The 18007-nt window shown below is 39.9% G+C and overlaps 1 protein-coding gene across 7 annotated transcripts in view; it reads left to right on the top strand.

Annotated features, from left to right (window-relative positions):
• The first annotated feature begins 1185 nt into the window (after window positions 1–1185).
• GRIK1 (glutamate ionotropic receptor kainate type subunit 1) overlaps window positions 1186–18007 on the top strand; it is a 415584-nt gene continuing 398762 nt past the window's right edge. For 6 of the 7 annotated variants that reach the window (XM_024752906.1, XM_024752905.1, XM_024752901.1 and 3 more), the window contains exon 1: window positions 1531–1648. In XM_024752906.1, the coding sequence (XP_024608674.1) occupies window positions 1531–1648 (118 nt within the window). Of the gene's footprint in view, window positions 1377–1407; window positions 1649–18007 lie in introns of those variants that run through there. The other variant, XM_024752902.1, reaches the window with a different exon arrangement.

Here is an 18007-nt window from a genome sequence, read left to right as displayed (position 1 = left end):
TATATATGGCGTCTGGCACCACATATAAGGGTGAATGAATGAATGCATCTGAGGTTATATTACATTTCTTTTTGTAATTCTTTCCTATTATAGGTCTATATACCTGTGGACATGTTTTTCAGATGAATTAACTCAGTTTAGGTCAGTTCTCCAAAATCCATACTCAGAGGGGAAAAAACAAAACAAAACAAAACAAAAACAAAAACTCTAGAGTGTTAATGCAGACCTAGCAAACATTTACACAGAACATTCCTCCACAAGGCTCAGAGGAAATTAAGCCAAAATGATCAAATGATGATGATTTCCCCAGGGAAGTGTCCTTGTCCTTCTACAGAGAAATAGTCTCCAAACCTACAGTGCTAAAATAGCCTCTCTTCCAGCGTTCAAACGTGACAGTCAAAAGAAATCAAGAAAAGGAGCGGCGCTGGAAGCTGCCTCTTTCCCAGTTCTGCACGTGTAAATGGAAGCAATTTACGAGAGATTATCTTGGGTCTGAATAGGAAAGAAGGCACTTTAATCTTAGAGGGCTGAAAGTATCTCATTTTTCTCCTCTTCCTCCTCCTTTTCTTCATCTTTGCCAGAGTTGAAATAAGAGCTCCTCTATTCTCTGAATACTGGCGTCCGAGATGGCGATTTTCCATCAAGTGATGGGAAGAGTCGTAGTTGGCCATCTCTACGACCCCCCCTAACAGGCGCACGGGGACATTACCAAGGAGGCTCCTCTGCCACTCACAGCCCACAACAGAGGCTGCCTTTGCTCTGACCAGCAGGTTAAATTTTCTGTCTTCAGGATGCAATACTCAATAGACTTTCCAGCATCACAGCGTAAAGTTGAGGGAGACGGAGAATGTGCGTGCCTGTGTGCGTGTATGAGTGTCTGGATCAGTGTATTGGAGCAGACAGTAAATAAAGGCTGGGGCCAGCGAGAGGAAGAGGAAAGCAAGAATTGAGAAGCAAAAGCGTGGCTCGTATCCTAGTGAACCTGCTGAAGCTCCTCCGGCTTTTGCTCAGAGCCCCTGCACCAACTCACCCAGTACCCCCTCTCCTTCCTCCTTCGCCTTCTCTCCCCCTTTCCTCTCCTTGTTTCGTTGCACCCTCCACCTACCCTCCCCCGCCCCCTCCACTTTCTCATCTGACCAGAGGACGAATGAGTGAGGCGTTCCAGCAAATTGGGGCAGCAACTTTCCTCAGCTGGTCTCCCGGCTCCGGGAGCAGTTGCGCCCTGTTTCCCCGCGGTCTGCGGCCCATGGAGGAGGAGGGGGAGCCGCAGCAGTGATGGGCTAGCGGCAGAAACGAGAAGCCAGCCCCGAGCGAGCCCAACGTCGCCAGCCAGCTCCGCGTTCCCACGCCTGTTCCCTCAATCTCTTTCCGGGGGGGCTGGCGCGGGCGGAGGGGGTGTAGGGTGAGGCGCGCAGGGTGCAAACGGGGAGCATCCCAGGGAGGATGAGGCGGGGACCCGACCTGAGCGGGCTGCCTCTCGAGGGCGTGCGACAGCGGCTGGGTCTGGGCAGGAATTAAGAAGCTGGGAAGATGGAGCGCCGCACACTCCTCGCGCAGCCCGGGCTCTGGACCAGGGACACCAGCTGGACGCTTCTCTATTTCCTCTGCTACGTCCTCCCCCAGGCGGCTCCGCAAGTACTCAGGATCGGTGAGTGAAACCCGGCGAACGCTCCAGGCTGCCGAGAGGCTCGGGGGATGTGCTTTCTCACCGCGGCCAGCGCGGGCTCCGCGGATCCCGGGCGAGGCAGTGCGCGTAGGCGCGGGGGCAGGAGCTGGGGGGAGTGGAAGTCAGCTCACCCGGGAGGCTCCAGGAGAGGAGAAGTCTCGTCACAGCTTCTCTCCTGGCGAGTGCCGGGCTTCCCCGCGAGGTACGGTTGGCGGGTTTTTTAATCTGGGCTCCAGACACGCGGGCAAGAGAACAAGGGTTCGAGACTCTCCTGCACAGGTATCCTACTCTGGGTGTGGGGTCGCGCGTGGCTAGAGCCAGTCGGTTTGGGAGCGGAGATGCGCTCTCCCCTTCACCTCGGTGGGCGTCGCGCTGTCCAGATCCGCCGCCCGGGTCCCCGGCAACAGGGGCTCTGGGTACTCGCGGGCATGCTCAGATCTCAGGAGTAGAATTTGGGGACCACGAGAGACGCGAGGACTTCCCTGAACCTGCTAGCCCCGATCCTCCAAGTTTTTATCCTTAAGTTGGGTTCTTCCACAAGGAGTCTCCAAAGTCTGGAGGATTCCATTAGAGTTGGGCAGAGTCGGGATCTTACTTCTGACTGAGGGTTCCAGGAGTAGGGAGGACCGTCAAGTCAGTGCCGTAAGCCAGCATCTAAGTTTTCCACTTGCTCCCCAATCTGTCCCGCCAGCCTGCCACTGAGCATGATCCAGACCCGTCAAGGTAACTCCCTGGAAGACTCTGGACTTCCGTCTCGAGGGGGGCGGTGGTGGGGATAAAAAGAGACTGGAAAACTAAATGTAGGAATCCCAGGGCAGCCTAAAGCGGGTGAAATGCAAGCTCAGTAACAGGGAGAGGGTGGGAATTTTGCTAGTCTGTGGATTCAGATACCTAAATGCACCCTCCATCAGGGTTTGGTCTCTGGAGGCACCGAGCGATTTCTGAGCAGCATTTTGGGTTGAAAAGCTCTTTGACCACTTTAGTGTTCTCCCTTGCAAACTAAACCCAATTTCTATTCCTTTAGTCTCAGTTTGTCCTTTTCCCCCAACCCACTGTGCTTCTTAAAGACCCAGTGAGCGAGGAGAGCCACAGGTGAAGTCTTTACACCACACCACACGGGGCTCCCAGCTTCGCCAGTTTCTCACGTTAGGCACCAAGAGTGAAGTCCTCACGTCTGAGGGCTTCTAACTCATAACATTTCCAGGAACTGACAGAAAGTGCACTCTTTACTGACTCCTCTAAGTGGCTGAAATTTCTCAGTAACTTTGTTAGTTCCGACCTGCAACTGAAGAACCTCTTTCCAAAGATTCAGAACGTAGTTCCTGTCACTGAAAATGCCGATTTAAAAAATGAAAAAAGAAAAAAACATAGAAGTTTACTACGCTGAAGTACATTTTCTCTAGGCACGTGGGATCTGATTTTCAAGGAAAGAAAGGTTCTCAAATACTAACTTTTACTGCAGACATCTTTTTCTAGACTAATGATAATGTACAATTTGGTGGTTAATTTAGACTGTTCATTTAAAAGGTCCCAAAGTATTCCTTTTACAAAAAAAATACCACTCATAATTAAAATACCCTTCACCTTAGATATGTTCTAACCTTAAAATCCTTTTTTCTTTCTTTTTTTTTCTTTTTTCTTTTTTTTTTTTTTTTTTTTTTTTTTTTTTTGGTTGCGATCAACCCTACACACTCTGGTAACAAAATTCCTGAGGACCACATGAAGTAAACAATCAGTGTGTTACAGTTTACAATGTTCATTAACTTAATTGGTGCTTTGCATATATTTTATTTTATTTATTATTTTAACCTCTTTATAGGAGTATAACTGCTTTACAATGGTGTGTTACTTTCTGCTTTATAACAAAGTGAATCAGCTATGTGTATACATTTATCCCCATATCCCCTCCCTCTTACATCTCCCTCCCACCCTCCCTATCCCACCCCTCTAGGTGGTCACAAAGAACTGTGCTATGTGGCTGCTTCCCACTAGCTATCTATCATACATTTGGTAGTGTATATATGTCCATCCTACTCTCTCACGTCGTCCCAGCTTACCCTTCCCTCTCCCTGTGTCCTCAAGTCCATTCTCTAGGTCTGACTCTTTATTCCTGTCCTTCTCCTAGGTTTTTCAGAACCATTTTTCTTTCTTTCCTTTTTTTTTTTTAAGATACCATATATATGTGTTAGCTTACAGTATTTGTTTTTCTCTTTCTGACTGACTTCACTCTGTATGACAGACCCTAGGTCGATCCAACTCACTACAAACGACCCAGTTTTGTTCCTTTTTATGGCTGAGTAATATTCCATTGTATATATGTGCCACTGTCCTGGCTATTATAAATAGAGCTGCAATGAACATTGTGGTGAAATTTTTGAATTATGGTTTTCTCAGGGTATATGCCCAGTAGTGGGATTTCTGGGTCATATGGTAGTTCTATTTTTTAGATTTTTAAGGAACCTCCATACTGTTCTCCATAGTGGCTGTACCAATTTAAATTCCCACCAACAGGGCAAGAGGGTTCCTTTTTCTCCACACACTTTCCAGCATTTATTGTGTGTAGATTTTTTGATGATGGCCATTTTGACTGGTGTGGAGTGATACCTCATTGTAGTTTTGATTTGCATTTCTCTAATGATTAGTGATGTTGAGCATCCTTTCATGTGCTTCTTTGCCATCTGTATATCTTCTTTGGAGAAATGTCTATTTAGATCTTCTGCCCATTTTTGGATTGCATTATTTGTTTTTTGATATTGAGCTGCATGAGCTGCTTGTAAATTTTGGAGATTAATCATTTGTCTGTTGCTTCATTTGCAAAATTTTCTCCCATTCTGAGGCATGTCTTTTTGTCTTTTTTATGATTTCCTTTGTGGTGTAAAAGCTTTTAATTTTCATTAGGTCCCATTTGTTTATTTTTGTTTTTATTTCCATTTCTTTAAGAGGTGGGTCAAAAAGTATCTTGCTGTGATTCATGTCATAGAGTGTTCTGTCTATGTTTTCCTCTAAGAGATTTCTAGTGTCTGGCCTTACATTTACGTCTTTAATCCATTTTGAGTTTATTTTTGTGTACGGTGTTAGGGAGTGTCCTAATTTCATTCTTTTACATGTAGCTGTCCAGTTTTCCCAGCACCACTTATTGAAGAAGCTGTCTTTTCTCCATTGTATATTCTTGCGTCCTTTATCAAAATAAGTTGACCATATGTGCATGGGTTTATCTCTGGGCTTTCTATCCTGTTCCATTGATCTACATTTCTGTTTTTTTGCCAGTACCATTCTGTCTTGATTACTGTAGCTTTGTAGTATAGTCTGAAGTCCAAGAGACTTATTCCTCCAGCTCCATATTTCTTTCTCAAGATTCCTTTGGTTATTTTGGGTCTTTTCCATTTCCATACAAATTGGGAATTTTTGGTTCTAGTTCTGTGAAAAATGCCATTGGTGGTTTGTTATCGATTACAATGAATCTGTAGATTGCTTTGGGTAGTAGAGTCATTTTCACAATGTTGAGTCTTCAAATCCAAGAACATGGTATATCTCTCCATCTGTTTGTATCATCTTTAATTTCTTTCATCAATGTCTTATAGTTTTCTGCATACAGGTCTTTTGTCTCCTTAGGTAGGGTTATTCTTAGGTATTTTATTCTTTTTGTTGCAATGGTAAGTGGGAGGGTTTCCTTAATTTCTCTTTCAGTTTTTTCATCATTAGTGTATAGGAATACCAGAGATTTCTGTGCATTAATTTTGTATCCTGCTACTTTATCAAATTCTTGATTAGCTCTAGTAGTTTTCCAGTAGCATCTTTAGGATTCTCTAAGTATAGTATCATGTCAGCTGCAAAGAGTGACAGCTTTACTTCTTCCTTTCCTATTTGGATTCCTTTTACCTCTTTTTCTTCTCTGACTGCTGTAGCTAAAACTTCCAATACTAGGTTGAATAATAGTGGTGAGCGTGGACAACCTTGTCTTGTTCCTGGTCTTAGAGGAAATGGTTTCAGTTTTTCACCATTGAGAATGATGTTTGCTGTGGGTTTGCCATATATGGTCTTTATCATGTTGAGGTAAGTTCCCTCTATGCCTACTTTCTGGAGGCCTTTTATCCTAAATGGGTGTTGAATTTTGTCTAAAGCTTTTTCTGCATCTATTGAGATGATCATATCGTTTTTCTCCTTCAGTTTGTTAATATGGTTTATCACATTGATTTGGGTATATTCAAGATTCCTTGCATTCCTGGGAAAAATGATATTTGATCATAGTGTATGATCCATTTAATGTGCTATTGGATTCTGTTTGCTAGTATTTTGTTGAGGATTTTTGCATCTATATTCATCAGTGATATTGACCTGTAATTTTCTTTCTTTGTGACATCTTTGTCTGGTTTTGGTATCAGAGTGATGGAGGCCTCATAGAATGAGTTTGGGAGTGTTTCTAACTCTGCTACACTTTGGAAGAGTTTGAGAAGGATAGGTGTTAGCTCTTCTCTAAATGTTTGATAGAATTTGCCTGTGAAGCCATCTGGTCCTGGGCTTTTGTCTGTTGGAAGGTTTTTAATCACAGTCTCAATTCCAGTGCTTGTGATTGGTGTATTTATATTTTATATTTATTCCTGGTTCAGTCTCAGAAGTTTGTGCTTTTCTAAGAATTTGTCCATTCTGTCCAGGTTGTCCATTATTTGGCATATAGTTGCCTGTAGTAATCTCTCATGATCCTTTGTATTTCTGTAGTGTCAGTTGTTACTTCTCATTTTTCATTTCTAATTCTGTTCATTTGAATCTTCCTACTTTTTTTCTTGATGTGTCTGGCTAGTGGTTTATCAATTTTGTTTTCCTTCTCAAAGAACCAGCTTTTAGTTTAATTGATCTTTGCTCTTTTTCCTTCATTTCTTTTTTATTTATTTCTGATCTGATCTTTATGAATACTTTCCTTCTGCTAACTTTGGGGTTTTTTGTTCTTCTTTCTCTAATTGCTTTAGGTGTAAGGTTAGGTTATTTATTTCAGATTTTTCTTGTTTCTTTTGGTAGGACTGTATTGCTATAAACTTCCTTCATTGAACTGCTTGTGCTGCATCCCATAAGTTTTGGGTCATCGTGTTTTCATTGTCTTTTGTTTCTAGGTATTTTTTTATTTCCTCTTTGATTTCTTCAGTGATCTCTTTGTTATTAAGTAGTGTATTGTTTAGCCTCCATGTGTTTTTATTTTTTACAGATTTTTTTCTGTAATTGCTATCTAGTCTCATAGCATGTGGTCGGAAAAGATACTTGATACAATTTCAATATTCTTACATGTACCAAGGCTTGATTTTTGACCGAAGATATGATCTATCCTGGGGAATATTCCATGAGCACTTGAAAAGAATGTGTATTCTGTTGTTTTCAGATGGAATGTCTTATAAACATCAATTAAATACATCTTGTTTAACGTATCATTTAAAGCTTGTGTTTCCTTATTTATTTTCGTTTTGGATGATCTGTCCATTGGTGAAAGTGGGGTGTTAAAGTCCCCTACTATGATTATGTTAATGTTGATTTGCCCTTTTATGGCTGTTAGCATTTGCCTTAAGTATTGAGGTGCTCCTATGTTGGGTGCATAAATATTTACAGTTGTTATATTTTCTTCCCGGATTGATCCCTTGATCATTATGTAGTGTCCTTCTTCTTGTCTTGTAATAGTCTTCATTTTAAAGTCTATTTTGTCTGATATGAGAATTGCTACTCCAGCTTTCTTCTGATTTCCATTTGTAATGAATATCTTTTTCCATCCCCTCACTTTCAGTCTGTATGTGTCCCTAGGAAGTGGGTCTCTTGTAGACAGCATATATATGGGTCTTGTTTTTGTATCCATTCAACCAGTGTATGTCTTTTGTTTGGAGCATTTAATCCATTTACATTTAAGGTAATTATTGATATGTATGTTCCTATTACCATTTTACTTATTGTTTTGGGTTTGTTATTGTAGGTCTTTTCCTTCTCTTGTGTTTCCTGCCTAGAGAAGTTCCTTTAGCATTTGTTGTAAAGCCGGTTTTGTGGTGCTGAATTCTCTTACCTTTTGCTTGTCTGTAAAGGTTTTAAGTTCTCTGTTAAATCTGAATAAGATCCTTGCTGGGTAGAGTAATCTTGACTGTAGGTTTTTCCCTCTCATCACTTTAAATATGTACTGCCACTCCAGTCTGGCTTGTAGAGTTTCTGCTGAACGATCAGCTGCTAACCTTATGGATATTTCCTTGTATGTCATTTGTTGTTTTTCCCTTGCTGCTTTTAATATTTTTTCATCGTATTTAATTTTTGATAGTTTGATTAATATGTGTCTTGGCATGTTTCTCCCTGGATTTATCCTGTATGGGACTCTCTGTGCTTCCTGCGCTTGATTGACTGTTTCTTTTCTCATGTTAGGGAAGTTTTCACCTATAATCTCTTCAAATATTTTCTCAGTCCCTTTCTTTTTCTCTTCCTCTTTTGGGACCCCTATAATTCGAATGTTGGTGTGTTTAATGTTGTCCCAGATGTCTCTGAGACCGTCCTCCATTCTTTTCATTCTTTTTTCTTTATTCTGCTCTGTGGTCGTTATTTCCACTATTTTATCTTCCAGGTTACTTATCCGTTCATCTCCCTCAGTTGTTCTGCTTTTGATTTCTTCTAGAGAATTTTAAATTTCATTTATTGTGTTGTTCATCATTGTTTATTTGCTCTTTCGTTCTTCTAAGTCCTTGTTAAATGTTTCTTGTATTTTCTCCATTCTATTTACAAGATTTTGGATCATCTTTACTACCATTACTCTGAATTCTTTTTCAGGTAGACTGCCTATTTCCTCTTCATTTGTTTGATCTGGTGGGTTTTTACCTTGCTCCTTCATCTGCTGTGTGTTTCTCTGTCTTCTCATTTTGCTTAACTTACTGTGTTTGGTGTCTCCTCCTCACAGGCTGCAGGTTCCCTGTTACTGCTATTTTTGGTGTCTGCCTCTAGTGGGTAAGGTTATGTAGGCTTCCTGGTGGAGAGGACTGGTACCTGTTAAAGAGAAAAAGGAAAAAAAAATATATATATATATATATATATATAAAGGAAAAGAGCAAGCAAATCAGTAAACAAATCTACTAATGATAATAAACCCTAAATACTAAACTAAGATAAACATAAAACCAGAAACAAATTAGATGCAGAAAGCAAACCCCAAGTCTACATTTGCTCCCAAAGTCCACTGCCTCCATTTTGGGGTGATTTGTTGTCTATTCAGGTATTCCACAGATGCATGGTACATCAAATTGATTGTGGAGATTTAATCCGCTGCTCCTGAGGCTGCTGAGAGAAATTTCCCTTTCTCTTCTTTGTTCACACAGCTCCTGGGGTTCAGCTTTGGATGTGGCCCTGCCTCTGCCTGTAGGTAGCCTGAGGGCATCTGTTCTTTGCTCAGACAGGACAGGGTTAAAGTAGCAGCTGATTAGGGGACTCTGGCTCACTCAGGCCTGGGGGAGGGAGGGGTACAGATGCGGGGTGAGCCTGCAGCAGCAGAGGCCAGCGTAACGTTGCACCAGCCTATGGCGCACCATGCGTTCTCCTGAGGAAGTTGTTCCTGGATCCCAGGACCCTGGCAGTGGCGGGCTGCACAGGCTCCCAGGAGGGGCAGTGTGGATAGTGACCTGTATTGGCACACAAGCTTCTTGGTGGTGGCAGCAGCAGCCTTAGAGTCTCATGCCCGTCTCTACACCCATCTCTGAAGCTCATTTAGGCGGTGCTCTGAATCCTCTCTCCTCGTGCACCAGGAAACAATGGGCTCTTACCTCTTTGGCAATTGCAGACCTTTTCCTGTACTCCCTACTGGCTAGCCCTGGCACACTAGCCCCCTTCAGGCTGTGTTCACGCCGCCAACCCCAGTCCTCTCCCTGTGCTCCAACTGAAGACCGAGCCTCAGCTCCCAGCCCCTGCTCGCCCCGCGGGTGAGCAGACAAGCCTCTCGGGCTGGTGAGTGCTGGTCGGCACCGATCCTCTGTGTGAGAATCTATCCGCTTTGCCCTCTGCCCCCCTGTTGCTGCGCTGTCCTCCGTGGCTCCAAAGCTTCCCCCCTCCACCACCCGCAGTCGCCACCCGCGAAGGGCCTTCCTAGTGTGTGGAAACCTTACAGCTCCCTCCCACTGGTGCAGGTCCCATCCCTATTCTTTTGTCTCTGTTTTTCCTTTTTTCTTTTGCTCTACCCAGGTACGTGGGGAGTTTCTTTCCTTTTGGGAAGCCTGAGGTCTTCTGCCAGCATTCAGTAGGTGTTCTGTAGGAGTTGTTCCACAAGTAGATGTATTTCTGATGTATTTGTGGGGATGAAGGTGATCACATCTAACTCCTTCACCATCTTGGAGTCCTCTATATATTTTATGTATTAAAAAAAAGACAAATCTATACATACTCGAAGAAGGTATGTCAGCCAACAGCCCTCCTTTTTGTACAATAAACTTTAGATAGAATTTTCCTCCCCTACATTACCCAAATCTAAAGGAGTTCCAGGAAAGGGTGAGAAATGATGTTTTAAGACATATCTACACACAGATCTGAGTACATATCTGAGCTCCATGCAATGGAGCTCATCCATTCAAAAGTAGTTTTCAAAGTGAAAACAACCCAGCATGATTCACTGACCTTAAAATATATGCTACACTATAATGAGATTTCCTTTTTCTAAATGGGAGCCAAACTGCATAAAGTAAAATTGCAAGGTCTGGTGCGGTTTATGTGCAGTACAAACATCTTACTCCTTCTGGCTTTTAGTGACCTGTGCTTGGCACGAACACCACCCTGTGTAAACCTAAGGACTATGCTTACTTTTATTTTATTTTATTTTATTTTATGTTTTAAACATTTATTGGAGTATAATTGCTTTACAATGGTGTGTTAGTTTCTGCTGTATAACAAAGTGAATCAGTTATACATATACATATGTTCCCATATCTCTTCCCTCTTGCATCTCCCTCCCTCCCAACCTCCCTATCCCACCCCACTAGGTGGTCACAAAGCACCGAGCTGATCTCCCTGTGCTATGTGGCTGCTTCCCACTAGCTATCTATTTTACCTTAGGTAGTGTATATATGTCCGTGTCACTCTCTCATTTTGTCTCAGCTTACCCTTCCCCCTCCCCATGTCCTCATGTCCGTTCTCTTTCAGCACCATGGAAACCAGCTTTAGCTCAGAGGAAACATGCCTCTCTACAGTGAGTTTCTTATGTCAGTCAAGTCTAATATTGAATATGAAATATCAAAGGAGTTGGGGACTGAGCAAGTGTGTATGTGTATGTGTGTGTGTGTGTCTGTGTGTGTGTGTGTGTGTGTTGAGGGAAGGAAAGAGAATAATTGAAATTCTTTATTTTTCATCTCTTTCTCTTTCTCTGTCTAACAAACCATTAACCAACCAACCAACAAAAAGGGGCTCTTGATTACTAATGTGCATTAATATTACAAGTGTTCCAGTAACTTAAAATAACCCAAGGTAAAGTACAACATAAATCTCGGGCACTTTGCACAGTGCTTACATAGAGAAGGCACTTGAATCTTGAATGAATTAATTACAGGTCTACTTCTCTTGCAAAAGTGGCTGCTTAAACTTCAGCCATTGAGAAAAAAGTGAATGAAAGGTACAAAATTTAAGGTAAAATTAATGCATCCTAAGCATTAGAGAGGTATTTGAACATATGCATGGCTCTCTCACATATTGTGGATGTCTGTTGAAAAGTTTAGAATCTTACACCACAGCTTATAGTCATGAAGGGAGTTCTATAGGATGAAGGGGCCCTAAGTATTATTACTAACTACACTCCAAAGGTCTCCCAGCAGCCAGCATGGAAGAGAAATATGGCTAGTTTCTGGAAAATATCTAGAAGATGCTGGGGTTATTCCTGTCTTTCTGTCTCATAGCCTAATATTTGTCAACAACAAATTAATCACACACACTCACACACACACACACACACACACACTCTTCAGTCACAGACCTCTCTCTCACACGGCCAGACCCACCTAGCTAGGTCTAGGTTACCTGAGTAGATGGCAGTGTATCACCATTAGTGGATTAAAAAAAAAAGAGAGAGAAACAATTCCATATGCATATGCAATTTCTGTGACAGATGTATCATATTTCTAATAATAATAGTAACAGAAAGATACATTTATATAGTATATTTTTATGCATCATTTTAGCATACACAATAACTGAGATGGTGGTTAAAGCATAGGATTTAAGAGTTAAGTGGTGGGTAGCCAGGCTTTCTGACACATGATTTGTTGTCAGAAAGCACAAGCTTGAGTCCCACCTCCAAGACTTACTAGATATGTGTCTCAGGGAGACATTCAATCTCACCAGGCTTTTGTTTTGCATCTGAAAAATCAAATTAAAGCAATTGCAACATCACAAAGTCATTGATAAGAGTACAGAAAATACACTATGCAAGGGATTTAAGCAGTCTATGGATTCACGAGTTGCATTATAATTGTTTTGTTGTTCTGTTTTTACTTTTTAAAATTATTATCATTGAAATTTTCTTCCTCAACAGGGACTTAATAGTTAGTGTGGTATATTTTATGACCCTTAATATTTCTGAGCCAGATCTCTTCATCTGTGAATTAGCAGTAATGATATCTGCCTTCCCTATTTCACAGGGGAGGATCAAATAAACTAATTTTTGTTATTTGCAAACAAACCACTAAATAAATACAATGTATTACTATTATGTAAGTAAATATAGTGTGCAAAGAGAAATACTGTGGAAATTTATATGAATAGCATGGAAGTTTAAATGGCAATATAATTGTTCAAACATTTTTATCTCCTTAAGAGAGATCTGGATGTATTTTATTTCAATCATCAAGTTGGCTGTAGCATCATTTTTTAAATGTTTAATCCTAATCATCTCCAAAGTTCAAAGTAACATTTATAACATATGTGTTCATATTTTTGCTTAAGTGTACTAAAGCTCACAGCTTTATTCTTTAATCACTGAATTCTTTTGTCATTTTAATATTCATTCTTCATTCAACAGACAAATATTTATTAAGTGCTTACTCCCCTACCTTGAACCAGACACATGCAGGACATGGCACAGTGAACAAGATGGGCAAACACATCTGCCCCCTTGATTCTTGCATTCTAGGGGTTTACAATCTATGTTACCACTGATATTTTTCACTAGGCCTTCAATGCAGATACTTTTTATATTTTAATTTCAAATATTATTTGAAGAGAGTTTTCTGTTCATCTTAGAGCATTTTCCATTCATCTTCTGCCCTCAGTTGATTCTATCATTGGCATGCCAACATGGAATAAGTTCAAGCCTTCAAATGCACAGAGGACAGACAGAGTGGGTTCATGCTGTCAAACCTAGAGCAGGTTTGCCTCTGTTTAGGAAGATCTGTTTGGCATGAGGTAGATTTCACCCTGAGACAGCACGTTGGTCTCAACATTAACTTGAAAACTCCACTGACCCTGGGAGAAAAATCTGGGAGAGAAGCTATCTGATAGATGATGAAAAGAGAGTCTCTGGCTAATGTGAACATATTTCTGCAATGAGCAGATCTTTTGCCTTATTATTTTATCTGCATAATTCACCTTTCTCTTTAGTATTGATTTTACACGTCTAATATTTACATTGTGTAGACCTGACCTGTAGCACTTTTCTTATATGGTTTCTAATCTACAGTTTTCATTGAGAAGACCATGACTTGGTGGCTTTGCCTAAATTCAAGTACTAGTTAGTAGAAATGCTGGGACTTGCAGCTAGACATTCTGATTTCAAGTTTCAAGCTCCTTGCATTAAATTATGCTGTATTGTGTATGGACTTGTGTATGTAGTTACATAATTGTTTAAACTAAGCTGAAGTCAAATATCAGAGAAATGAACTGTTGCTCTTAGCTATTCAGAGGTAACTACCTAAAGCAAAGTTAATGTGATTTATATTTGAGTATATTTTAGACAATTAGCAAAGAGGAAAGTTGGTATTATCTATGGACTCTCCAGAATTTCTCTTTAAGAAGAGGTTAAGGAAGATCTAATCTAATCTAGTTGGAGGGGAAACCTTGTTACCTAATACCTAACCAACACACTGTTTGTAATTAGATTGTACACTTAATTTGAATGGTTTTGAAAGAATATTGATAGAGATAGTAGTGGTGGTGAGTTTCTATAGCCTCTTAATCCTCTTTTGTTAACAGATAATTATCCATATAATATATAAAATATTATTTATGTCCTAAAATTTTCCAGAAGTCATTTCAGTTCAGAGAAAGAATAATGGAGAACTCCAGGTAGAAAGGGATTCACATCGTTTTTTCTTAAGAAGTTTTTTTTTTTTTTTTTTTTAATTTATTTTGGCTGGGTTGGGTCTTCATTTCTGGGAGACAGCTTTCTCTAGTTGCGGCGAGCAGGGTCTACTCTTCCTTGCAGTGTGCAGGCTTCTCATTGCAGTGGCTTCTCTTGTTGCGGAGCACGGGCTCTAGGCACACGGGCTTCAGTAGTTGTGGAACAAAGGCTCAGTAGCTGTGGTGCATGGGCTTAGTTGCTCCGCAGCACGTGGGATCTTCCAGGACCAGGGCTGGAACCCGTGTGCCCTGCATTGAGAGGCAGATTCTTAACCATTGCACCACCAGGGAAGTCCAGATTTACATCTTTAACTTCCTTTTTCTAATTGACTGACCTCGAGAAAATTACTAAGTGTGTGTGTTGTTGTTGTTAGGTATAGAAGGAGAAATAATAATAACAAACTCATGGATTTATTGCAAAGAAGAAATGTGATATCATATGCAAAACGCATGGTCTGTGTTAGGGTTAATGAAGTTACCTCCCAATCTTTTTTTGGTTAATGAACAGGGTAAGAGTTTTGTGCTAAAAATAATTTATTTGTCTGGTCAAGTAAGTGTGGGGAAATGCTCTCCCGTAGAGACTCATGAGGCAGGTTTGTATATTAAAAGCTCTTTGTAATTCTGCACAAAGAAATCTGTTTTTTTGTTGTTTAATCTGGTATATCTTACATTTTAATTATCAGAGGACCGTTACTTAAATCACAGCTATTAAGGTCCCACTGAATTCATGCTGCCCAGAAAATATTTAAGGAAACACTGGACAATAAAACCATTGAAATGTCAATATATACACCAAAACTTACATGACCACACATCCTACTGCTTCTTCAGTCTCACCCAAATTCTGCCCACTCCCTATTTCAGAACTTTTTCACAAAGCTTTGAGTAGATTTAAAATGTTTAGTTACCTATTGTTCTCTATTATAAAGAAAACATTCTTAAAACCACATTACCTATTCTGAAGGTACATCATTTTTATTAGCTTAAAATGTGATATGGGCCCATTTTCTTGTTTTTGTTTTTACTAGACTTACTCTTTAATATTGTTTTAAATGGAAAAATATTATATTAGATAGATAATATATTTTCCAAGAATATAATTTGTAGTAAGTTAAAGTTCTATTTATATTTAAAGTTCAAACTACTTATCTTTAAAATGTGTATCTGATTTTTTCAATTATAGATTTTCAAAGAGAAATGGAAACATTTAAATTAAAAGGAATGTACACCAGCTACATGAACTAAATAAATTTCTCATCTTGCTTTTCTACTGAGATCAAGTTGTGATATTAAATTGGAAAAACCTAAACTCTTATTACATCAGCACTCCAATATTAGTAATTGTAAATCAATTGGAAAAAATGGTTTATCGTGGAGCAGGAAAAAAAAAAGTAAAGAGGTAAAAATATTCTATTTTGTTATTCATGCCACTTGTAAACTACTAAAAAATAAAAACCTTTCCTATATGACTTGGGCAATATTTTACTCTCTTTTTGTTCTTATTCAAAATTTAGAGGTTTTTAAAACATGTAATTTTGTGTAATGTTGTGTTAACACATTTATTAAATACAAGGTAAGATTAGTTACAAAGTGGATTTAAGAAACAATGACATTGACTAAATTAAGAGTAAACTCCTAGTAACCAAAAATCAATCTCACAGAAATACCATACAACAGTAAAAACACTTTCTTTTAACTCTTTAAATTCTTTTGATATGTTATTAGGTGCATTAGTTGACTAAATACTTTTGAAAGACTGGCCTATCTTACAGCTTTTGATGAATTACTAGTTTACTGCTATCCTGACTGGGGGAAGCAAAACATAAAATAAAATAAAATACAAAAGTCTATCAACACTAAAATTTCAACTGAATAACGTTTCAAAAGGGCCTCTCCAATGCATATGTTATACTAGAACTTGTTTTTATTTAATAGAAATCCAATGATTAATTGTCACTATTATCATCAGTTATCAATCTGGAGACTGGAATTTCACTACCACTTACTATTTTTCTTAAAACATGCAAAAAGGAATGTATTAAAATGCATTATTTGTTACACTGAGCAAGTCCAAGATTACAGACTACATTAGGGTAAAACATGTATTTGATTAAGACTCAACCTGTAAATGGGTTGGTACTCACATACTATATTTTCTAGCTCTGTCAGCTGAGAAGACCTAAAAACAATGACACCCCAGTAGCAGTGAACACAACTAGCACCCAAGCGTCCTTGTAGAAATGGACAATTAGGGGGCTAAAGAAAAAATATATGAGATGATTCTAGAGCATCTTGTAATGCCAGAAAACTAAGTGGTCCAAAAAATCCCATTGATGGGAGTATGTTAAAGGCACACAGGCACCAAGTACTGGCTCCCAATGGCCAAAGCTGAAATGATTTGAGCAACAAATTTTTTAAAAGTTGTACTGGATTATAACCAAAGTATAAAATAAATACTCATGAGTTCATACTGATATAAATAAATGATTAAATAAATATATGGAGGAGGAGAGACATATCTCCCAAACAAAAGAGCCAAGTGATGAAGATCAGCATCACCTCGGATAAATCATATTGATAGTATTTACCTTTGATGTGATGGGATGCAAATGGCACTTTTCTTATCTGGTTTTCATCTCTCAAATCCAGATCCCCACTCTCTAATCATGAGAAAAACATCAGATCAATAGCAATAGAAAGGCATTCTACAAAATACGTGGCCAATACTTGCTAACATGTTCAAGGTCATAAAAAACAAAGTCTGAGAAACTGTCACCACCAAGAAGAGTCTAAGCAGATATGATAACTAAATGTAATGTGATGTTCTGAATGGGATCCTGGAAGAGAAAAAGAACATTATGTAAAAACTAGGGACATTTGAATAAAGATGGATACTACCTAATAATAGTGTATCAACACTGTCTCATTAATGTTAAATGCACCAAACTCATATAAAGGTGTGAATAACAGGAGAAACTGGATGTGGAGTATATGAGAACTTTCTACACTACCTTCTCAACTTGAATGTAAATCTAAAACTGTTCTAAAAAATAAATACATAGGGCTTCCCTAGTGGCACAGTGGTTGAGAGTTCGCCTGCCTTTGCAGGGGACACGGGTTCGTGCCCTGGTCCGGGAAGATCCTACATGCCACGGAGTGGCTGGGCCCGTTAGCCATGGCCGCTGAGCCTGCGCGTCTGGAGCCTGTGCTCCGCAATGGAAGAGGCCACAACAGTGAGAGGCTCAGGAAAGGGGCAAAAACAGGGAGAGGCCGGCGTACCGAAAAAAAAAAAAAAAAAAAAATTAAATAAATAAATACATAAATAAATACATAAAGTCTATTAAAAAAAAAAAACCCTCAACCCATATCAAGATCTCTTCTGGGTACTTCCCTGGTGGCGCGGTGGTTGGGAATCTACCTGCTAATTCGGGGAGCACGGGTTCGGGCCCTGATCCGGGAGGGTCCCACGTGCCGCAGAGTGACTGAGCCCGTGTGCCACAGCTGCTGAGCCTGCGCTCTGAAGCCCGTGAGCCACAACTGCTGAAGCCCGTGTGCCTAGAGTCCGTGCTCCACAACTGCTGAAGCCCGTGTGCCTAGAGCCCGTGCTCCACAACAAGAGAGGCCACAACAGTGAGGAACCTGCGCACCGCAACGAGGAGCGGCCCCCGCTTGCTGAGGCCGGAGGGAGCTCGGGTGCAGCAGCGAAGACCCAATGCAGCCAAAAATTAATTAATTAATTTAAAAAAAAAATCTCTTCTTCTGCTGTTACAGTTCCTACCTACTCTGTATTACATAAAAGTCTATAACTAATTGCATCAAGGAAAATAGAAAAAACTATTCCATAAAATATGCTACATAAATAGTTTTCTAGAGTATCATTAAAATAAAGACAACAGCATATAATGTCAGAAAAAATCATTTAAAAATAAACTTTATGTAAAAATTGCTCTTGATAAAATGCAATGGTTGTATGTCTGCTTTAGAATTCTGCAATGAGTTTGTAGAAAATCAGACATTAACTCTTTCTAT

The sequence above is a fragment of the Neophocaena asiaeorientalis genome, unplaced genomic scaffold, assembly GCF_003031525.2.
Source record: "Neophocaena asiaeorientalis asiaeorientalis breed wild unplaced genomic scaffold, Neophocaena_asiaeorientalis_V1.1 scaffold245, whole genome shotgun sequence".
Classification (NCBI taxonomy): Eukaryota; Metazoa; Chordata; class Mammalia; order Artiodactyla; family Phocoenidae; genus Neophocaena; species Neophocaena asiaeorientalis.
The sequence above is the reverse complement of the archived record's forward strand: the minus strand, read 5'-3'. Positions and strand labels throughout refer to the sequence as shown.